General features: G+C 38.7%; 1 protein-coding gene across 1 annotated transcript in view; it reads right to left on the bottom strand.

The window, feature by feature from the left end:
- Positions 1 to 3,734: 3,734 nt before the first annotated feature.
- The window catches only part of SAXO1 (stabilizer of axonemal microtubules 1), a 113,216-nt gene continuing 95,470 nt past the window's right edge, over positions 3,735 to 21,480 (bottom strand). The window contains exons 3-4 of the mRNA XM_044657021.1: positions 12,927 to 13,129; positions 3,735 to 4,747 (exon numbers count right to left, since the gene is read on the bottom strand). Coding sequence (XP_044512956.1) covers positions 3,735 to 4,747; positions 12,927 to 13,129 — 1,216 coding nt within the window. The remainder of the gene's footprint in view (positions 4,748 to 12,926; positions 13,130 to 21,480) is intronic.

Here is a 21,480-nt window from a genome sequence, read left to right as displayed (position 1 = left end):
AGTCTTCTCAATCAAAAATGAGATCTATTTCACTTTTTTTTTAATTTTTTAAACCCTTAACTTCTGTGTATTGGTTCCTTGGTGATAGAGTGGTAAGGGTGGGCAATGGGGGTCAAGTGACTTGCCCAGGGTCACACAGCTGGGAAGTGTCTGAGGCCAGATTTGAACCCAGGACCTCCCGTCTCTAGGCCTGGCTCTCAATCCACTGAGCTACCCAGCTGCCCCTCTATTTCACTTTTAACTTGGTCAGGATCCACAGTGTGAGTGTACATGATTTTCTCACCAGCCTTTTAAAAAACAGTAGAACAGCAATTAATGTAGATTCTAAGAAGTTACCAAAATCCTCAAAATTATAAGAGCCCATCAATGACAATAGCAAACAAACCCACTATCATTAGGATTCATTAGGAGTCTCTAAAAAGCCACTTGCTGTGTGATATTTAAAAAACCCATGAACTTATGGATACTTGTCACAGGTTCTCCAGAGATCTAACTAGTCTTTCAACTTTGGCTTAGATATTTTTAAAGAAGTCTATTATTGACATTATTCCAAATTTTGGCAGAGGAGCCTAGAAAAAACACAAATCTCTGTCCTGCTGATGAAAACTTTTTGGGTCTAAAATATAATAGTGCTACAGCACTTCACTTCAGCTACTAAATGGACCCTTTACCTCTTGTTACAAAGAACTCAAAGGCAGGCAAATGATCAGTCAGAGGTATTGATGCTACTAGATATCTAAAAATCATGTCTGAAGACCCCTTAAAATCAATTTAAATTATTAGGTTATTAAATTCTCCAAAACTTGTATACAGGTTGAACCAGTTTGATGGAGTCCATTCATCATCTATGTGACAATTAACAAATACAAAAAAGAACAAAAGGCTATATAGGCAATATGTGACCTCAATGGATCAGGTGACAAACTCGGCATACATAAGGAGTTATGGTTTTGCCATTGAAAAAAAGGTTTGTGCAAGGTATTTATGGGCTTTTACAATGATATATTCTTCAGTATAATCATAGGGGTGGTACAAATACAGTGCAATAGAATATATAGCTAATAGCCAAAACACAGTAACTAAAAGTGACATAGTATAATGGAATGTGATAGATTAGATTAGTATGTGAACTTGAAAACAAAATTAAACCTTAAAACAATCAGCAAATATAATAAATGTAACAGGATACAGTCATTCAGTGTCAATACAAGGTACCTATGTGAGCAATGAATCCAAAGTTCTTTTCTCCAATTTTGAAAGCTTATGGAGCAGTTAACAGTATTTGAAATGGACCTCCCCAGGTAGACTGAGTTCCTCCAGGGTCATGGAGTTCTGGCCATTTGACTTGTAAATTCTGAATATAAGGAGCAATAGAAATCCCCCCCACTCAGTAATGATGATGCAGGAGAAAAAGATTTAGTCTATATGGGGGGATGCCCAAAAAGCATCTCAAATGCTGAGATGTGTAAATCTTCCCTGGAGGAGAGAACCTCAGGCCATCTCAAATAAGTCTTAGAGCACAATTTTTCAATAATATTTTTAAGATCACTATTCATTCTCTCTATGTGGCCTGAGACCTTGGGGTGATAGGGTGCATGGATTTGGGGAGTGATCCCCAAATAAGAATGAATCTGAGACAAAACAGAATTAGTAAAATGAGTTCTCCTGTCTGAATCAAATTGTTCTGTCATGCCAAAGCAAGGGACAAACTCCATTAAGAGCATCTTAGCAACAAAAGCTAGCATGGCCAGGCAAAATGTATAATGTCCAGCCTTAGGCATGGTAATAAAAATATTTTAATCTAACAGAATGGCAACCACTATCAGAAAAAGAATTCTTAATTTTCTTTTGAGAAAGTCTTTGAGTATAGAATAGGGTGACTTTTGCAAAGCTGCACCTGCTTGCTCTGTCTGCTTTCATGTGCAGGACACACCTTTGCCAAGACAGATAAGCTGCTGCCTTTGTTTCTGATTCTGCCATGCAGTCAATAAGAACTCTCCCCCACATGGTCCCTCCCACGCACACGCACACTTTTTAGCTTACATAAAGGTGGGGTGTTGGAGAAAGGAGCCCAATCATTGAGGTTTGCATAGAAGGGCCTAGGCTGAGCCACACCAAAAATCCCTTCGTGGTTGCCATTCTGTTAGATTAAAATTAATATTTCTAAGTTCCTATTCTCCACAAAGTTTACCAATAATTGCTTGAAATAGAAAAAACGGATAAGCATAGCCTCAAAGTCTCCCTCTTACTCCAAGTCTAACCATGTTTTAGCTCATCCTTCAGGACTCTCTGTCCATCCCACCTGCCCACCCAGGGAAGCAGAGAGAAAGCCAGTGGGGTCCACCCACACCCTCATACCCTTTTATTTACATTCATGGTCATAGTGCTGGCATGTAAAAAATGGGATGAACTGGGTTGGCAATCCAGGAGGGAGAGGGGATGAAATTCCCTCTACATAATAATCATAAAAAAGGTGTTAGTAAATGACAGATTCATTGTGCACTGAAGTATTCGTGTTTGTTCATTTTGTTTCATAATAAAAAGCAGAGTTTTTTTCATTTTTAAAAGAAAACTCATTAATAATAATAGCTACTAATGATTGTGACATTTACATAGAACATACATGTGCCAGACACTGTGTTAAGTCACTTTACCATTATCATTCTCATTTGATCTTCATAATAGTCTTGGGAGGTAGGTGTTATTATTATCCCCATTTTGCAGATGAGGAAATTAAAACAAAAAGAGATTAAGTGACTTGTCTGGGGTCATGCAATTAATTAATGTCTGAGTTCAACTTTGAACTAAGATTTTCCCAACTCCAGGCACTCAGTGCGCTATCCACTGAGCCACTAGCTGTCTAATTAATTAGCCTTAGGTAATCCCAGAGCCCAAATAGAAAGTAAAGGGCATCATTCCTGTTCCTTCAAGATAGATCCCTATGTGAGATAAGCATGACAGCGCTCTCCTCCAACTTCCAAAGTAGGCATATTAGGGTGAGCTGGCAGCTTTCCCAGAGAATGGCAGAGTCTAATGATGGGTTTCCAAATGATGCCATTCCACCTCTAAATTATGATGCTCTGATCCATGAAAGAAAAAAGGTAGTAAAACTCTGCTCTAATGGAAAAAGCAGTGTTCTAGGACTTGGGATAACCAACTTTCAAGCCTGTCCTCAGCAATATGTCTGGTTATAAGGTATAAGTGCTCATTCAAAACTCAAGCTATGACCTTCATAGGACACCATTCAATTTTCTTAGTTTCAAAGTATCAATTTTCCCCCCATATACTACTACCTGTAAAATATATATGTGAAGAGATACATCACTTTAAAAAGTCAATTCCCCAAAATATGTTTTATTCATCAACCTTGTTCAAATCTATTTTCATTATCAATACAATAGTAGAACCACCATGAGAGGTTCAAATGTAAGAAATTAGCTTCTGAGAGAACCAGCTCTATCTTTAAGAAACACAAGGAAATTAGGGTTTGGGAAATGTGGAGTTGGGAGGGGGGGAAGGGTCAAGAGAGGAAATTAGTCAATCATCAGTGATTAACTTTCATTTTCCTAAAGTAGATTGATTCTCATTTATTCAGATTTTCCAGCAGGAACTAATTCCTGGGAATGGTGGAGAAGGTCAAAGTTTTTCGAGAAATAAATCTCAGCAGTCTGTATCATAAGTACTGTGAATTTTAGAAATTTTTTTTTGGGAAATTTTTCAAAAAAGAAAAAGAATCAGGCCGACACTGCTAGCTCCCTTTGGTTGGAACCATCTGCTCTATTTGCAGAAAGACAACTATTCTTCCTTGAACCAAGTTGGTCAGTGTGGGACACAGGGCGATACATCCTGTGGCCAAATGCATCTACTTCATCAAATGTGTAGCCTGGTGGCTCAGGATAGGAAGCAAGGCACTTCACTGGCTCCTTAGGAGTAAAGCTGATGTTGTACGTTGTTTCTCCTGTCACAGAGGCCTGACACCGCTGAGGGGAAATAAAAGGTTTACAGCTCTTTGTGACAATTGGTGGATGAGGCACAAAGAAGGTCTTGGTAGTAGTGAGGCAATCCATGGGCTCCTTGGGCAAGTTTAGCTGAGGGATGGGCTTAAAGGACTCCTGCTTGGTAGTGGGCCATTGCTTGAAGTCATCTCTGTTGGTTGTGGAGCCTTCGAAGCGCCCCGATTTCACGGGTTGCATCACAGGACGGCAGCACTGGGCAGGGCCCCCTTTCTGGTAAGTGTAGTGAGCCTGCACCGTTGTCATGAGGTCCATCTTCTCTTCGGGGGCAGTGTAAGCCACCGGGGGCCGAGAGTACATTGGGGGTATCGGCCACACTTGGTACTTTTCCCGAAACTCGGTCATGTTACAGAAGGGAGTATCGCAGCTGCTCACCTTGGGGTTGGGCTTCAGGGACTTGGCAGGCTCCCCAGCCAGCCCCCTAAAGGCTTCCTTGTGAGTCGTGATGCTTTCAAAGGGGATCTCGCAGGGCTTGAACTTGTTGGTGTCCATTGGGACTCGCTTCTCCAGTGGATGTGCCACATAATTGAGCTTGTAGTTGGTCAAGTCCTCCAGGGGGATGCTGCACATCTTTGCAGACAGATGAGGCTTGCAACTCGTGGTGGTCACGAGGCCCTTGAAGGGGAAGTCATCCTGGTGAGTGGTTCTATAGTCAAACTTGGTGGCTGCTGGCCGATAGCTCTGATCTGGCTTGATGAGGTCACGTTTCGGTTGGTTCCAGGGAACATAATCGGCTGAAATGAAAGCAGATCCGCATTGGTCATGTTTCCTGGCATGCAGACACAAATACACAAATATATACACATATTTATGACTGAGAGGAAGACACACCTAGGTGACTGAAAATTGGTCATCTATTCCCAAATATACTTTTGTTTCCTAAAATTACAAGCTTACCTAGCCCCTAGTGGAATGAAGGACTTGGTATTTCAACTCTATGACATTTTTTTTAAAACTTATCTTCAAATTGATGTTAAGAATGCATGGTAAGGCAGAAGAGTGGTATGGGCTGGGAAACCAGGGTGGAGTGACTTGACCGGGGGTCACATAGCTGGGAAACATCCGAAGCCAGATTTGAACCCAACTCCAGATCCTGCTCTCCAGCCAGTCTGTGACCCAGCTGCCCGCAGGTGACATTTCTGAAAAAAAGGAAGCTTTATTTCTCATACTGCTGCACATCCCTTGCATATAGAAGATGATGATGATGATGATGATGATGATGATGATGATGATGATGATGATAATAATCACAATCTCGAAAGAGCAGCTTGGTGAACTGGCGTGAGTGATAGCTTCAAAGTCAAAAAGATGCTGGTTTTGATCTTGCTTCAGCTTCATACTAGCTCTGTGAAGCCTTGAGGGATCTACTTCACTGCTGTTTACTCTGTGTGAGTCATTAGCCCTAAGATAGCTATGACCCAGACCTTCCTGTCAAGGACCACATTATAGTCTAATAGAAGCAGGGAATAGCAAGTGCTATTATAACACCAAAGAGAAGTTAGACAATTCATTAAATTTAACTAACATTGGGGGCAGCTGGGTAGCTCAGTGGATGGAGAGCTAGACCTAGAGACGGGAGCTCCAAGGTTCAAGTCTGGCCTCAGACATTTCCTAGCTGTGTGACCCTGGGCAACTCGCTTAACCCCCATTGCCTAGTCCTTACCACACTTCTGCCTTGGAGCCCATACACAGTATTGACTCTAAGATGGAAGGTGAGGGCTATAGATAGATAGATAGATAGATAGATAGATAGATAGATAGATAGATAAACGAATAAATAAATAGAGAGATAAACAAACAAACAAATAAGTAAATGGATGACTGAATGAATAAATAAGTGGATGAATGGATGAATAAATAAATAAATAAAGTAGATAGATATAAAAATTTCACTAATATTTATTAAGGGTCTAATATATGTAAGGCACTGTGCCAGACAAAGAATGGGTTCAGACAAAAGGAGAAACGTGAGGAGGGAAAGCTCATTTTTACACATGGGAAGGGGGTGGGGGAGAAAAGATGTGGTGTATTAGTTGAGCCTTCAAGATAAGGCTAAATAAGTTATAGAGGGCCTTAAATCCTAGAAGCAGCTACGTAGTTTTTTAAAGAAGAGGAAAGATGTGATTATGGCAGTACTTCAGTTTCCCCATTTATAAAATTAACTCAGGCCTCTGTTTCTTCATCTGTAAAATGAGAATAAACAACATATGTCCCTGCCTTGATGACCTTATTTTGTGAAAATCGGATGAACTAATGTGCTTGTAAACTGCAGCGTCATATACCTTCTATCTAACATTATTGAATTATGCCTTAATGGAGAAGGAATAAAAACATTTTTCAATATAATCGTTTATAAATTTTAAGTAAACTAGAGGTGTGAATTTCATATTTCAACCTTCAATATCTCAAGAATTTATTTAGTTTCCCATTGTTGCATGTGCTTTTGCTATACAAATGGGAAAGGGAAGAGAAAGAAAGAAAGGGAACAAGCATTTATTAAATGCCTGTGATGGTCCTGCCACTAAACTAAGGGCTATACAAATGCCGCCTCATTTGATCTTCACAACAGCTTTAGGAGGCAGGTGCTATTATAATCCTCATTTTACAGTGATGGAAACTGAAGCAGACAAAGATTGTGCCTTGCCCTTGGTCATACACCTAGAAAGTGGCCAGATCTGAACTCAGGTCCTCCTGGAGAAAGCTGGAAGGAATGAAAGTCTCCTATCTCCTTTCATAACAAAAATAGCAGCAGCTGACATTTCTTGAGTATATTATAGCATTTTTATCAACACCTTGTTGAATCCCCATAACAGCATCGTAAGAGAGTGCAAAGATTATCATCCCCATTTTATAATGAAGAGACTAAGGTTAGATAAGCTTAAGAAGCTTGCATGTAGTCTATGCAGCTAATATATAGAAGAGCTATAAATTGATTTCCGTTTTTCTGACACTTCTACAACTCTTTCTCAATGTCTCTCTAGGGCAGACAATCAGAGCCCTGCTGTGCAACTTCATATGTGTAAGGATGGAATTTGTGCAAAGGGAGACGGGACAAAAGGAGCCAGAGAAGGAGTGGCTAACAGTTGGTAACAGTTGGTGACAGTTGGTGACAGTTGGTGACAGTTGGTGACAGTCAGTGACAGTTGGTGACAGTTGAGACCAGAGGGGGATTCTGGTGATTCTTGGGAGGAAGAAGGAGAGGACTTCCGGCCAAGGACTGAGAGAGGGAGGAGGTGAACATCTCAGCTCGAATCCAGTCCTGTGGGCTTCCTGAGGATCTTTCTTTGGACATTGTAACCCTGATTCCCTGGTCAAAGATTCCATCACTTATCACCCAGCAAGACTTCAAACATAGAGTGAGCCAAGTGTTTGGACTCCATTTTGGGAGCGATCTCTTAGGCTCCTTCTCCCATTATCCAACCTTGCTGAGAGACCCTTTCCGGTTTGACTTGCAATTATAGAAAAGGATAGAAATAGGAAATAGAAATAGAAACTGAAGGAGAAGAGGCGAGCGGAGACGCTTAGGAGTGGGAACCCTAAAGGTTCCCACCCAAGTGACGGACCCCATAGAAATAGAGAAGAGGGCACCCCAAAATCCCTCTGCCCTTTACTCCTTTCCATAATCCCTGAATTGCAAATAATAAAAGCCATTCATTAGTCAGATAGTGTTCCAGAGTCCCTGAGAGATGAAGGAGAAGGGAATCGCAGTTTGGTTTGGCTGCCTCCATATTGAAGCCAGACCACTTGCTGTAAAGTTGGCCTCAGGGGAGGCTTGCGTGAACCCTGCTCTCATTCAGAATCGGATTGGAGTCCCCCATACCTCATCTTACAGGGAAGCCTCGCTCCCAAGTCCTGTAGGGGTAGCATGACCATCCAGTTCACCCAGTTTCGGGTTGGCATCCCTTCAAAGTCTCTCAGTGCATATTTGGTGCAAGGGAAGAGCTAGAAGAGAGTCTCACCTCATAGACTCTCTCTATCTCCCCTCCATCCCTAACATTAATTACTGGCTATGTTAATTATTACAGTTTTGACAGAGGCTCTGTTTATTCTTATGTATGCAAAATTTCTCTGATTAACCCCAATCCAGCCATTTAAAGGACATTAACTGAGATGCCACTATTTCCAAGGTCATAAGCAGAAGGTACTCCTATCTCAGAAGCAGATACAAGAACAAATTTCACAAGTTCTGTGACTAAGAAAAGAAAGTTAAAGAAAAAAATGGCAATGAATATTTAAGCACCTTAACTTCCTCACTGTCATCCTGTTTGCAACAAAAGACCTTTCCCCCAAGACCTTCGATTATATCCAAAGGTCTCTAGGGGAACCCCACTAAGTTGTAAATCAAAAAGGTCATAAGATACTTCCTCACTGTGTGACCCTGGGCAAGTCACTTAACCCCCATTGCCTAGCCCTTACTGCTCTTCTGCTTTGGAACCAATACACAGTATTGATTCTAAGATGGAAGCTAAGAATTTGTTGGGGGGGGGGGGGGGAGGCAAGTCTTAAGACTCCAAAAAATCCAAAGTTTAAGGAATCATGAAATTGAGATTGTTAGAACTAAAGGGACCTTATAATTACATCGAGTCTAATCCCATTGTACATATAAAGAAACTCAGGCAAAGCCAAGTTCGATGACTTACCCAAGGTCACATTTTAAGACATCCCACTAGCAAAATTTCCTAACACACACACGCAAAAATTCAAACAGCTACCCTGGGATGATTTTCTACTTCTAGGCCCTCACACAGACTTTCCAATAAAAGAGCTCCAAAAGGAGGAAGTTTTTTTGGAACAGTCGGACACAAACTGCCTATAAGGAAACGTGGAGAGAAGACATTGGATCTATCTCCTAAAGGTTCCCGAATGAGGACTGGGCTAGAGGGAACTAGAGGGCTGTACAAGGTGTCAGAACTTCAGATAAATTTCTCATAAATTTATCAGGCTTGAAATAACTGATCTGAACCCAAGTGAACTCCCTGAAACTCCAAAGTTCTGACATCACTCTATGTGACTCTGTTGGGAATTTACGGAGCTTACCGCCTTCCTGAAGAGAAAAGGCACGGAACGGGAAACTTTGGTTTCATCCAGCTGCACGTGTGCAGTGCCTCTTGACACACTGTAGGTTTATTTTAGGCCAACGAGACGACTATGTATTCAAAATATGCTACATTTTAATTGAAAGCCTAATCCTTTTCCCAGAGAAATTAATGGTTACATCAGCATCTTGAAAGCATTATGGCGAATTGAACAGGGACCTTCTCCAGAATCCAAACCACATGTTCCATGGGCAGACTTCAACACAATCAGCTAAGACGACAGTCAAATGGGGTGATAGGCTTGTGGATCCCTATACACTGCCTAGATGTAACAGGAAGGAGATTGGGAACTTTACAGGCCTCCCCACGTGACAGATGGTGTGTTAAAAAAAAAAAAGCAAGTTCCTAAATGGAGAGCCGTAGCATGGACTGTTCTTCTATTCTACTATTTCATATGCAAAAAAAAAAAAAAAAAAAAAAAAAGTGTGGTGGACTCTGGCCCTGAGTTCCTGGAAGCTTAAGCAATTTCACCATATAAACAATTCACCTAATAAATAAATAAATAAATGAATGAATAAATAAATAAATAAATAAAAGACTAATAAAGCCAAGCCACTGAATAGGTATTAAGAAAAACCGCCCTTTCCAAAGGGGGAAGGGGAACAGTATTGAGGAGGGACTTCCTTTTCTACACTGTAGATTTTTTTTTTAAGAAAGTAGCTCAGGGAAGGAGCAGCTAGGTGAAGTAGTAGATAAAACACAAGACAGGTTGTTGGAGGCTGGAGTCGAGAAGACCCGTGTTCAAATTCAGCTTCAAACACTAGCTGGGTGACTCTGAACATCTATAATTTATTATTATGTATTTAATATTATATTATATATATGTATATAATTAATCTCATTTGCCTCAGTTTCTTCTTCTGTAAAGTGAGCTAGAGAAGGAATGGCAAACCTCCCCCAGGATCTTTGCCAAGAAAACTCCAAATGGAATCCTAAAGAGTCGGACATGACTGAACAAAAAGCTCAGTGTAGACCAGAGCACTGAATAATTATACTCTATATCCTTCCAATTGCACATTGTTTTGAAAATACCACAAATTACAACCAAATGCTGCTCTCCAGTGTACTTTACTGGCGTTCCTAAACTCCAGGAAAGGTGCTGACCCTAACCGTGATAAAGGGGGAAATTTACATATGGTTCCTATGGAATAAATGTAAAGGGAGTGAATATGTAGGCAGAACTCCCATACATATTGCCTATAAGAAATGAAGCTTTTAACGATCTTTGTCTTTCTCCCTCTGCTACCTTTTTTAAATCCCCATTTGGAAGGAGGAAAAAGTTGTGCCATAAAATAGTGAAGTTGTAAGGGAAATTACTAATGCAGCAAATGCATTGTAACAGAAAAAAGTTACCTGACTCCGTGATAAAATAATAAGATAAGGGTAGAATGGTCCCTGAACACCTCCTAAAATTTCTGTTACACTTTTGACCACATGTGAGCACTCCCATAAAGAAAAGGAAGATTAACCGCGGAATGTCACCCGGAACACTCTCCCAACATGTACACTACAGTCTTGGATGCTCAGTAGCTTTAGGGACCACTCTGATTTTATCTGTCCTCTCACCTGAACCTCTAGGAAGCACCAGGGCTGGGAAGCTCATGGAGTTTCTCTCTGTGCTCATCTAACACTTACATGCAAGGTTATTGGACAGAATGCATCGTTTTCTTCCCAAAAAAAAGCTAAACTAGATTTGTAACAAAACAAAAGGAAAAGGAGCAAAAAGAAAACTCTCCAAGGTGGAAAGGAGAAGGAAAGGAATAAATGGCAATGTTACACAGCTACGGATGATTTTTAAATGATGGATTCCCCACCACAGCCTTGTTTTTCTAGCTCGGGACCAATACTTAGTATTGAAATTAAGGGTTATTTTTTTTTAAGTATCTTCATATATTTTTGGAAAGTATTGATATACACTTTTTAAAATATTTGATAGATTCTCCTTAACAAACAATGAGCTAACCTTTAGGGTCCCAAAAGCTGCTTTGATCTAATATATGCAAAGCAATTCTTTAAGACAACTTTGAGGCTTAGAAAATAGGTAGGAGGTATCATTTGATCGGATGATTTATAGCTAGGAAGGATCTTATTGAACATCTGAATTAACCCCCTAGTTTTATTAAATGAGGAAGGTGAAGAACAGAGACTTAGAAAGTGACATGCCCAAGATCCCACAGCTAGAAAGTCGAAGAAGGAGGATTTGAATTTGAGTCTTTAATACTAAATTCAGTGAAAGAGGTTGTCTTGTTAGATACCAAGCATCCATGAGACAAACATGAGATGAGACTACAGATGGATCCACATTTCCTTTTTTAATTGAGTCCTCTTTAAGTGATAAGAATTGAAGAGAAGGACATCAGAGTCCTTGCTTTTGACTTAAGAGTTGGAGACAAACAGGCAGAGACATAGGGTCATAAATCAGAACTGGAAGGGATATTAGAGGTCATTGAGTTAGACCTCTTCATTTTACAGATGAGACAACTGGTCTCAGGAAGATTTAAAAGAGTCCCCCAAGTTCACAAAGCCAGTAAGTATATGAGGTGGGGTTGAAATCCAGATGTTCCTAATTTTAACTCCAATAGTCTATTCATTCTACCACATTATCTCTAAATCTAAGAATTATTTCTACTTCCAATTTGATGTGTGAAGTCACGTAAGATGTGATTAAAAAACAGAATTGACCCTCTCCTATTCCCAAACTCAATTAGGCTTACTTTGGTTATTTTTTAACTACTAATTTATAGACATTTTTGAGCTGCTTACTTAGAAAGTGACTTGCCCAAGACTACACAGCTAGAAAGTAAAAGAAGTTCATATTGAGTCTTTAATACTAAATGTGCCCATTTACTTAGGTAACACAATAATGATTATTCACATTATTACAAACATGTCAAAGTAACATGGCTATAAAATTTGTTTTATGAAAATAATATTCCCTGTTCATGGGTGCTCAGTATTTAGAGTGTTGTTGTCATAACATGCTTATTTGGTTCCAGACTTAAATCTGACAGAGGAAGCAATGAGGAGGAGTTTACATCATTAGAAGTCATTTTATCAGGTATATATATTTTTATCTGAAAATTTCCATTTAATTAATTAATTTAGAATATTTTTCCATGCTTACATGATTCATGTTCTTTCCCTCCCCTCCTCCCTCCCCACTCCCATAGCTAATGAGCAATTCCACGGGGTTTTACATGTGTCATTGATCAAGACCTATTTCCAGATTATTAATATTTGCATTAGGGTGATTGCTTAGAGTCTACATCCCTGATCCTATCCCCATTGACCCATGAGATCAAGCAGTTGTTTTTCTTCTGTGTTTCTACTCCCACAGTTCTTTCTCTGGAAGTGGATAGCGTTCTTTCTCATAAGTCCCTCAGAATTGTCCTATATCAGTTACATATTAATGAATGTTAACTTGAACCTGAAATATTTTCTTGAAGATGAAACAAATTAAGAACAACTTTTTTTGATCTCCCTATATTTTTTTAGTGTTGGGATCTCCTTGTGAGGAAATCCCCTCTCCTTTATCTATCTATCTCTCCCCTCCCCTCTCCTCTATCCCCAGTAATTTCTCTGCAATTCACCTTCTTAGAGGGCTGCCTGGGCACTGAGAAAGTCCTTATTGACTTGCCAAGTGTTACACAAGGCAGACCTTGTCAAAGGCAGGACTTGAAGCAGGTTTTCCTCACTCTCCAATCACACTATACCAAGCTGCCTCTCTGGAATAGCCATGTGTGTCAATAATTCTTTTTTACCTAAAATGGCCTGATGAGAGAATTTCTCCCCATAAAAATTGATGGCATGATCATACCTTTATACGTGGGCAGAGATTCCATCTTGTCTTTACATTGATGCCTGTTTTCACGTGGTCTGAAAGGATCTACTCGACAGACAGGGTAAGGGTTGAAATCCTGTTTATATGTTGTGACCATATCCATATTCTCTTCATTTGGAGCATACTGATCAGGTGGCTTTACCTTCACTGGTAATACTCTGTGAGGACCATAATCTCTCCTATAAATAAAATCAACATATTACTTTAATGGTTAACTTAAACCTAATACTTAGTGTTTTCTACTATGAAAAATTCAATAAATATTTATTCAGTTCAATTTAATGTATACCTTTAAGTGCCTACTGTGTGTACTGTGGTAAGAAGAAGAGATTTTAAAAAGTAAAATGACTTTAATTACATTAAATTAAAAAGGTTTTGTATAAACAAAACCAATGCAACCAAAATTAGAAGGGAAGCAACAAATTGGGAAAAAATCTTTATAACAAAAACCTCTGACAAAGGTCTAATTACTGAAATTTATAAGAATTTATAAGGAGCTAAATCAATTGAACAAAAAATCAAACCATTCCCCAATAAATGGGCAAGGGACATGAATAGGCAATTTTCAGATAAAGAAATCAAAACTATCAATAAGCACATGAAAAAAAGTGCTCTAAATCTCTAATGATTAGAGAAATACACATCAAAACAACTCTAAGGTACCACCTCATATCTAGCAGATTGGCTAAAATGGCAGCAAAGAAAGTAGTAAATGTTGGAGGGGATGTGGCAAAATTGGAGCATTAATGCATTGCTGGTGGAGTTGTGAATTGATCCAACCATTCTGGAGGGCAATTTGGAACTATGCCCAAAGAGCGCAAAAAGACTGCCTGCCTTCTGATCCAGCTAAACCACTGCTGGGTTTATACCCCAAAGAGATCATAGATAAAAAAGACTTGTACAAAAATATTTATAGCTGCATTCTTTGTGGTGGCAAAAAAAAACTGGAAAATGAGGGTATGCCATCCAATTGGGAAATGGCTAAACAAATTGTGGTATCTCCTGGTGATGGAATACTATTGTGCTCAAAGGAATAAAGAACTGGAGGAATTCCATGTGAACTGGAACAACCTCCAAGAATTGATGCAAGAGCGAAAGGAGCAGAACCAGGAGAACATTATACACAGAGACTGATATACTGTGGTACAATCAAATGTAATGGATTTCTGTACTAGCAGCAATGCAATGATCCAGAACAATTCTGAGGGACTTATGAGAAAGAATGCTATCCACATCCAGAGAAAGAACTGTAGGAGTAGAAACACAGAAGAAAAACAACTGCCTGATCACATGGGAGGATAGGGATATAATTAGGGATATTGACCCAAAATGAGCACTCTAGCACAAATATCAATAATATGGAAATAGGTCTTGATCAATGACACATGTAAAACCCAGTGGAATTATGCATCAGCTATGGGAGGGGATGGGAGGAGGGGAGGATAGAACATGAATCCTATAACCATGGGAAAATGTTCTTAATTAAATAAATAAATTTTTTAAAATTAAAAAAAAGTAAAATGACTAATATTTCCTGCCCTCAACAGGCTCATATTCTACAAGGATGATTACCATCTGTACAGAATTATGCTAATCACTACATAGAAGTATCAAAGAATTAGCAGGGTATAAAGCTTGCCAAATTCAAATTTTAATTGGGAAAACTTCTTTCTAATTTAAAAAAATTATTGACATATATGGCTGCTCCATGTCTGTAGCATATAGAAAAAAAAACAGAAACAAATGTAAATATAATATGTGAGAACCAAATACTTGGAGTTTTTACATTATTTCTCATTTGGGTTTCCATCTAACGTGTGGAGGTTTGATGAGTCTTCTGCTCACAAATAACTTGGAAATTGCAGTGACAAAAGAACATCTCATTAGCTGGATTTTAAGGGTACATGCAAAAATTTCAGCAAATGATCTTTTGTTCTCTTCTCAGGTGGCTTCCTAGTAAGGTGAACATTACTATAAACCACTGGTAGATGGGAGGCTGCCATATCTCCTATCAAGCAACCACATATTCCTGAGTAATTCCATTTCTCTGGGTTTTTTTGTATTTATTCTTTCCTGATCACAAGTAAAGGAGTTCCTGGAGAGAGAATCCACAAGGCTATGATTCTATGCATTTCTGAAGCTCCAAAGAGCCATTCATTAGTTCCCCTCATTGGGGACCGCAAGAGCCATAGTCACAACAGGAGTTCAATGTGGTGCAGAACCAAGTCTGAGGAGTTAATCTGCTTACCTCAGTTCAGCGGACAAGTTATTGCTAGGCTGGGGCAAGAAGGTCACTCCTCAAGAGGAGCTCCTCATGAGACTCAGATCCTGCTGCAATGATGGACACCTGAGGAAGGTAGAAAAGAATTCCCAGGGCCAGGAAACCTAAGGTAACTTTCACCTCAGCATATTCCCCATATGTACCTCAGAAACTTTGTGCTTCTAGCTTAAGCCCACTCTTCCCAGGAATGAATTCACCTCTCTGGCTTGAGGTAGAGGTGCTATTTTTGTACTTCAGTCCTTGCTACACTTTCTCAATAGAAATCCCTTTGGAAAAGGTCATTGATTTCAACTAGTTAACTGATAAAGGAATCACACTAGATGAGCATCAATTGTTCAAAACTACAAGCCCCAGAGTAAGAATCAGCCCTGGAATCCTGAAGGAAGACATAGCCAACCACTCTCTGAGAACTTCTCTTACCAGTGAGAATGACAGGTTGGGAGCATTAATTCACAGAAGCTGTTATGCAAGGCAATATGTGACTGAAACCTCAAATGAAAGTAGAGGAGATAAGGGCTATAAAAATTCTGAGAAGGAAGAGCTCAGGGTGGGTTGGAGCAGCCAGGGAAGGTGGAGGACTGTTGGGTAGGACTTTATGGAAGAGGAAGGACTTCAACTGCATCTTGAAGGACAGACAGATAGGTGAGGAAGAGGAAGAGGTCATTCAGAGAGAAGAAACAAAACATGTGTTTCCAGAATCCATATACTCAGCAAGCTGACATTTTCCAAAATCAGGGTGAAACTAGTGATGCAATAAATCAAGGAACTAAGCCCTCATTTCTATAGCTATGGTCTCAAGCATTATCCATCCCCATTTGAGGGCACAAGGGATCATAAGAGCACAAGATTTAGAGCTGGATGGGATCTTAAAGGTCATCTAGTATAAATCTTTCATTTTTAAAGATGGGGAAAGTGAAGCAGAGAAATTATGACTTAAACGAGTTTACATAGCAAGTAAGTAGAAGAACCAACATCTGAACCCAAGTCTTCTGACTCTAAATAAAATATTATTTTCAAGGAAGTCAGTGGGGTAGAAATATGTGATATTTGCATCTAAACAAAGTCAACTCTTCCCCTCCTCCTCCCCCCCTCCCAGTCCTTCACTAACAACAATAACAAAATTTAAAAGAATAAGATAAGAGTTGTAATTCAGGAAGTATCCTAGCAACCAAAGAGGACTGGAATATGTTATCTACCTGCACCCAAACACGCATGGCCTGGTTCAAGTTGTAGCATCAAACCCTCCTTCCTTTTAAATTTAAACTTTAAAAAATACAATTATGCATGCATGCGCGCGCACACACACACACACACACACGCGCACACACACACACACACACATTCTACCTTGCTTTTGAGCATCTATCACCAGGAGGACACACATCCAACCGGGCCAGAGGAAAGCAGATTCCCCTTGATAGTGCATTCCATAGCAGCTCAGCCAAAGGGAAAGGTTTCCGGACAGGAAAGCATTAGGACCAAACACCAATAAAATGTATTTCCTGGACAAAATCTGGAGCAGCAGCATTACTCTAAACCATGCTTGACTAGCAAAGTTAACAAGCTCTACTGTAATCTGTCTTGCACAGATTTATTCACATACTTGTCAATAAACCAAAACCAAGTCCTAGAATTATTGAGGGTGGGAAAAAGGGAAGATGAGGCAGAGGGGAAATTAATCTCTCTAGGGACTGAGCAAATGGGGGAAGAGAAACATTAGACATTTTCATTGAACTCCTCATATAGTCCCAGGCTAGAATTTAAATCTGATACTATGGCCATCAAAAATACCTCCAATTCATACAGTACAATGCCAGGTGCTTCTTCTGCATTGTCAGTAAAATATAAAATGGGCAGCTACATGCCTTGTAGCATCTGGAAAATGATTTTCTGTATAAATCTTTGAGGGTGGGAAATGGGTACCCCCAAATGGACAGAATAGCCATATAGCACTACTTTGTGTACAAGAATCTTCCACTGGCTTCAATTCAACATTATAATTAGATACAGCAGTGAAAATATCAATGATGTGACCTTGAGGCCACTACCTAGGCAAATACCAAGTAGTGAAACTTCCTATAATGTAGTCCTGTTTAGAGAATACATAAATAAAACTGCTTTTCAGCTTAAATTAGAGAGAAAAGCTGTTGTCTGTCAAAAATGTCAACACTAGAAAGGGTAGATGAGGAGGAAGTGGAATCTCCATTTTAAGAAGTCTCTGAGTTGAGTTTGAAGGCAGCACTGGACCACACATCTCTATATAAACATATCATTCAAATAAGTCAGAATTACTGCTCTGTTCCATTTCACATCTGAGGCGGGAAATATCAGAAGATCCTAAGAGCAAGAAATGAAGGGGGGAAAATAATTGCATTGTATTGTTCATTCCCTAGATAGCACAAGGATATTCTCTAGTATACATTTCCTAGATATGGGTGGCCTCAAATACATAATGATTCTATGGTACAGAAAATGGGATTAAGAATTAATACATTCATTCTAATTCAGAAATGTACAATGAATAGTTGTAAAGAATGCTGACTACTATAAAATATTCTATTTTATCTATAATAGGGGTATTCTCTGTTATATGTTTTCCAAGCATTTTTGTTGTTCAGTCATTTTAGTTGTGTCTGACTCTTCATGACTCCTTTTGGGGTTTTCTTGGCAAAGATACTGGAGTGGTTTCCCATTTCCTTCTCCAGCTCATTTTACTGATGAGGAAACTGAGGAAAATAGAGTTAAGTGAGTTGCCCAGGGTCACACAATTAGTAAGTGTTTGAAGCCAGATTTGAACTCGGGAAAATGAATCTTCCTGACTCCAGCCCTTGCACTCTAACCACCTTGCTTCCTACCTGCCCTAGTTATGGATGGCCTCAAAAACAGAATAACCCTATATAGTACAGAGCATAGAATTCAGACAGAGTCAATGTATTCACTCTAACCTAGAATTATCTGTAAAAAATGGCACCTATAAAATTCTTTAGTATTTATATTCTCTCATAAAGTACATAACAAGTAGTTAACAATTACAAGTGAAGATGGAGAACAAATTAATCATTGAAATGAAGAACAGGGGGCAACTAGGTAGCTTAGTGGATTGAGAACCAGGTCTAGAGATAGGTTAAATCTGGCCTCAGACACTTCCGAGGTGTGTGAGACCCTGGGCAAGTCACTTAACCCCCATTGCCTAGCCCTTACCACTCTTCTGCATTGGAACCAATACATGGTAGTGATTCTAAGGCAGAAGGTAAGGGTTTTTTAAAAAAAGAAAGAAAAGAAAAGAAACAAAGAACAACAATTAGGAAACTTAAGGATTGTGCATCTGAGGATTTTTTCCAAAGGTAAGTGTTTGTCCAAAAAAAAGGTCTTCTGTCCTTAGTAAATGAAGTTTTAAACAAATCCTCTTCCCTGAAGTAAAAAGCAAGAAGTATAAAATGTAAGTATCTTCAATAACATACATTTTAATTTACCAAAGCAAAACAGCTTCCTCTCTTCAACAAAAATATCTCTGAACAGTATCATCTCAAGGTTGGCTCATGAATGTCCAAATTCTTCCCTTTCAAAGACATTAGCTAAATATATATTGAGTTATAACAACTTCTATCCCCACTGATCATATAAAATATTATATCCTATAGACCACATAAAAGAACTAAATTAACAATAAAAACTATAAAACAAATAAAATTATTGTTTTCTCAGTTGTCACTCATATCTTTAATTCATAAAGTCATAGTTTTAGAATTTAAAGAAATTTTAAGATTTATTTAATCTTTTTTTATTTATTTAAACCCGCCCCCCCTCCTTTTTACAGATAAGCAGACTGAGGTCCAGAGAGGTTAAGGGATTTGCATAAAATATCTACAGTAAGTAGTAGCAGAATCAAGACTGAACTACTAAGATCCTTTGATTCCAAATTCTGTGACCTTTCCATTGTGCAGGGTTCTGACCCATTTTGCAGTGATCATACTATCTAGCTTATATTGCTCAAATACAGTTTTCAGCCAGTCCTTCTCAAGTATTCACTAGGTATAAAGACCTAAAAAAAGAAAATGTTCAAAGTTATGATGTAGCAGAAGGAATGTGGACTTGGAATCAGAAAGAGTCATTCACATCCTGCCTCTGCTACTCCCTAGCTGTATGACTAAGGGAAGGTCACTTAATTTCTCAGCCTTGATTTCCTTGTTGTAAAATGCGGAAAATAGTATTTGTACTTCCAATTCTCATAGGATTTAAGAGAGAGTTAAATGAGATGATGTGATAAAAACATTTTGTATTACTAAATTGATAAAGCTCAACTATTATTATTAGTTTTAATTTAAATAAACTACATTTAAGCTGTGCTCTTTGTAGTAGCAAAAAATTGGAAAATGAAGGGATGCCCTTCAATCAGGGAATGGCTGAATGTGGTATCTGTTAGTGATGGAATACTATTGTGCTCAAAGGAATAATGAACTGGAGGAATTCCATGTGAACTGCAACGACCTCCAGGAATTGATGCAGGAGTGAAAGGAGCAGAACCAGAAGAACCTTAAACAGAGACGGATACACTGTGGCACAATCAGACATAATGGACTTCTCTACTAGCAGCAATGCAATGATCCAGAACAATCCAGAGGAACTTATGGGAAAGAATGCTATCCACATCCAGAGAAAGAACTGTGGAAGTAGAAACACAGAAGAAAAACAACTGCTTGATGACATGGGTCAATGGGGACATGATTGGGAATGTAGACTCTAAGCAATCACCCTAATGCAAATATTAATAATATGGAAATAGGTCTTGATCAATGACACATGTAAAACCCAATGGAATTACTTGTTAGCTGGGGGTGGGGGGGAATTGGGTGGGGGGAGAAGTAGAGGGAAAGAAAATAAATCATGTAACCATGGAAAAATATTCTAAATCAATTAATTAAATTTTTTCAAAAAATAAAAAATAAATAAAACCCATTCAGAAAACAAGCTATATTTATATTGCTACAAAATTTACCCAATATAAAAGACCAAAAGTGAAGATGAAAATTAAGCAAAGGTTAATGAAGGTCCATAAGAGCTGGGTTTTTTTTTGAGGTAGCAAAGAATTGAAAATTGAAGGGATGTCTATGAATTGGGGAATGCCTGAACAAATCGTGGTATATGATGGTGATGGAATACTATTGCACTATAAAGAATGATGAACAGGATGATTTCAGAAAAAGTTAGAAAGACTTTAATGAACTGGTGCAGAGTGAAAAAAGCAGAACCAGAAGAACATTGTACACAGTAACAGCAATACTGTGGAATGATCAACTGTGATAGAATTGGCAACTCTCAGCAATACAAAGATCCAGGACAGTTCTGAAGGTCTTAGAGCAAAGAATGCCATCCACATCCAGAGAAAGAACTGTTGGAGTCAGAATGCAGAAAGAAGCATAATTTTTTTCAATTGTTTATTTTGATTTATTGGGGGGGGGGATTGTTGGGATAAAAATTTAATTTTTTTTAAAAGAAGGCCTATAAGGAAGTAAACTATAACAATTTAGCCAGATGGTATATAGAGTGCTGGTGTGTGGAGTTTGAAAGGCCTGAGTCAAGTCCTAACCCAGATAACTACTAGCTATGTGATCTTGGGCAACACATCCAAGCTTTCTGTGCCAAGCTCAGTTTCCTCATTTGTAAAATGAGGAGGGCTAGACCTATGGCCTTGAAGGTCATCCAACTCTAAATCTATGATCATATGACTCTGATTTAACAACGATGAAATGGAAAAAGGGTTTCAGAAAAGAAATACAATGCTGAAAGAAGTAAGGAGAAACAGTCAACTACAAATACAATGGATATGATGAATAAGGATTTTTGATATGGCCAAGAAATTTTTTTCCACATTAGTGTCAATCTCCACTTTGGTTTAGCTGCCCAAGAATATTCTCCTGGCCCAGTAATGCTCCTTCTGGTGGTTTAAGTAATTTTCAGCATATGCAAGTTAGTGACTACAGGGGGAAAGAATGTACTCATTTGTTATGTTCAAATAAATGAAATTAATAAACTCTCTGTAATTACATCCATTAAAAGCATTCAGTTTAGCCATGGCCTGAGGGGATGAAAGAAGGGAAATTTAGAAATTGGCAGTATTCAGAGATGGTGAAATTTAAATATTTTAAATTATATTTGGGATCTGAAAAAAACTAAGTTTGAAAGAAAGAAAGAAAGAAAGAAAGAAAGAAAGAAAGAAAGAAAGAAAGAAAGAAAGAAAGAAAGAAAGAA

Source organism: Gracilinanus agilis, chromosome 1 (assembly GCF_016433145.1).
Source record: "Gracilinanus agilis isolate LMUSP501 chromosome 1, AgileGrace, whole genome shotgun sequence".
Taxonomy (NCBI): Eukaryota; Metazoa; Chordata; class Mammalia; order Didelphimorphia; family Didelphidae; genus Gracilinanus; species Gracilinanus agilis.
Note: the sequence above shows the minus strand (reverse complement) of the source record. Positions and strands in the feature narration are given on the sequence as shown.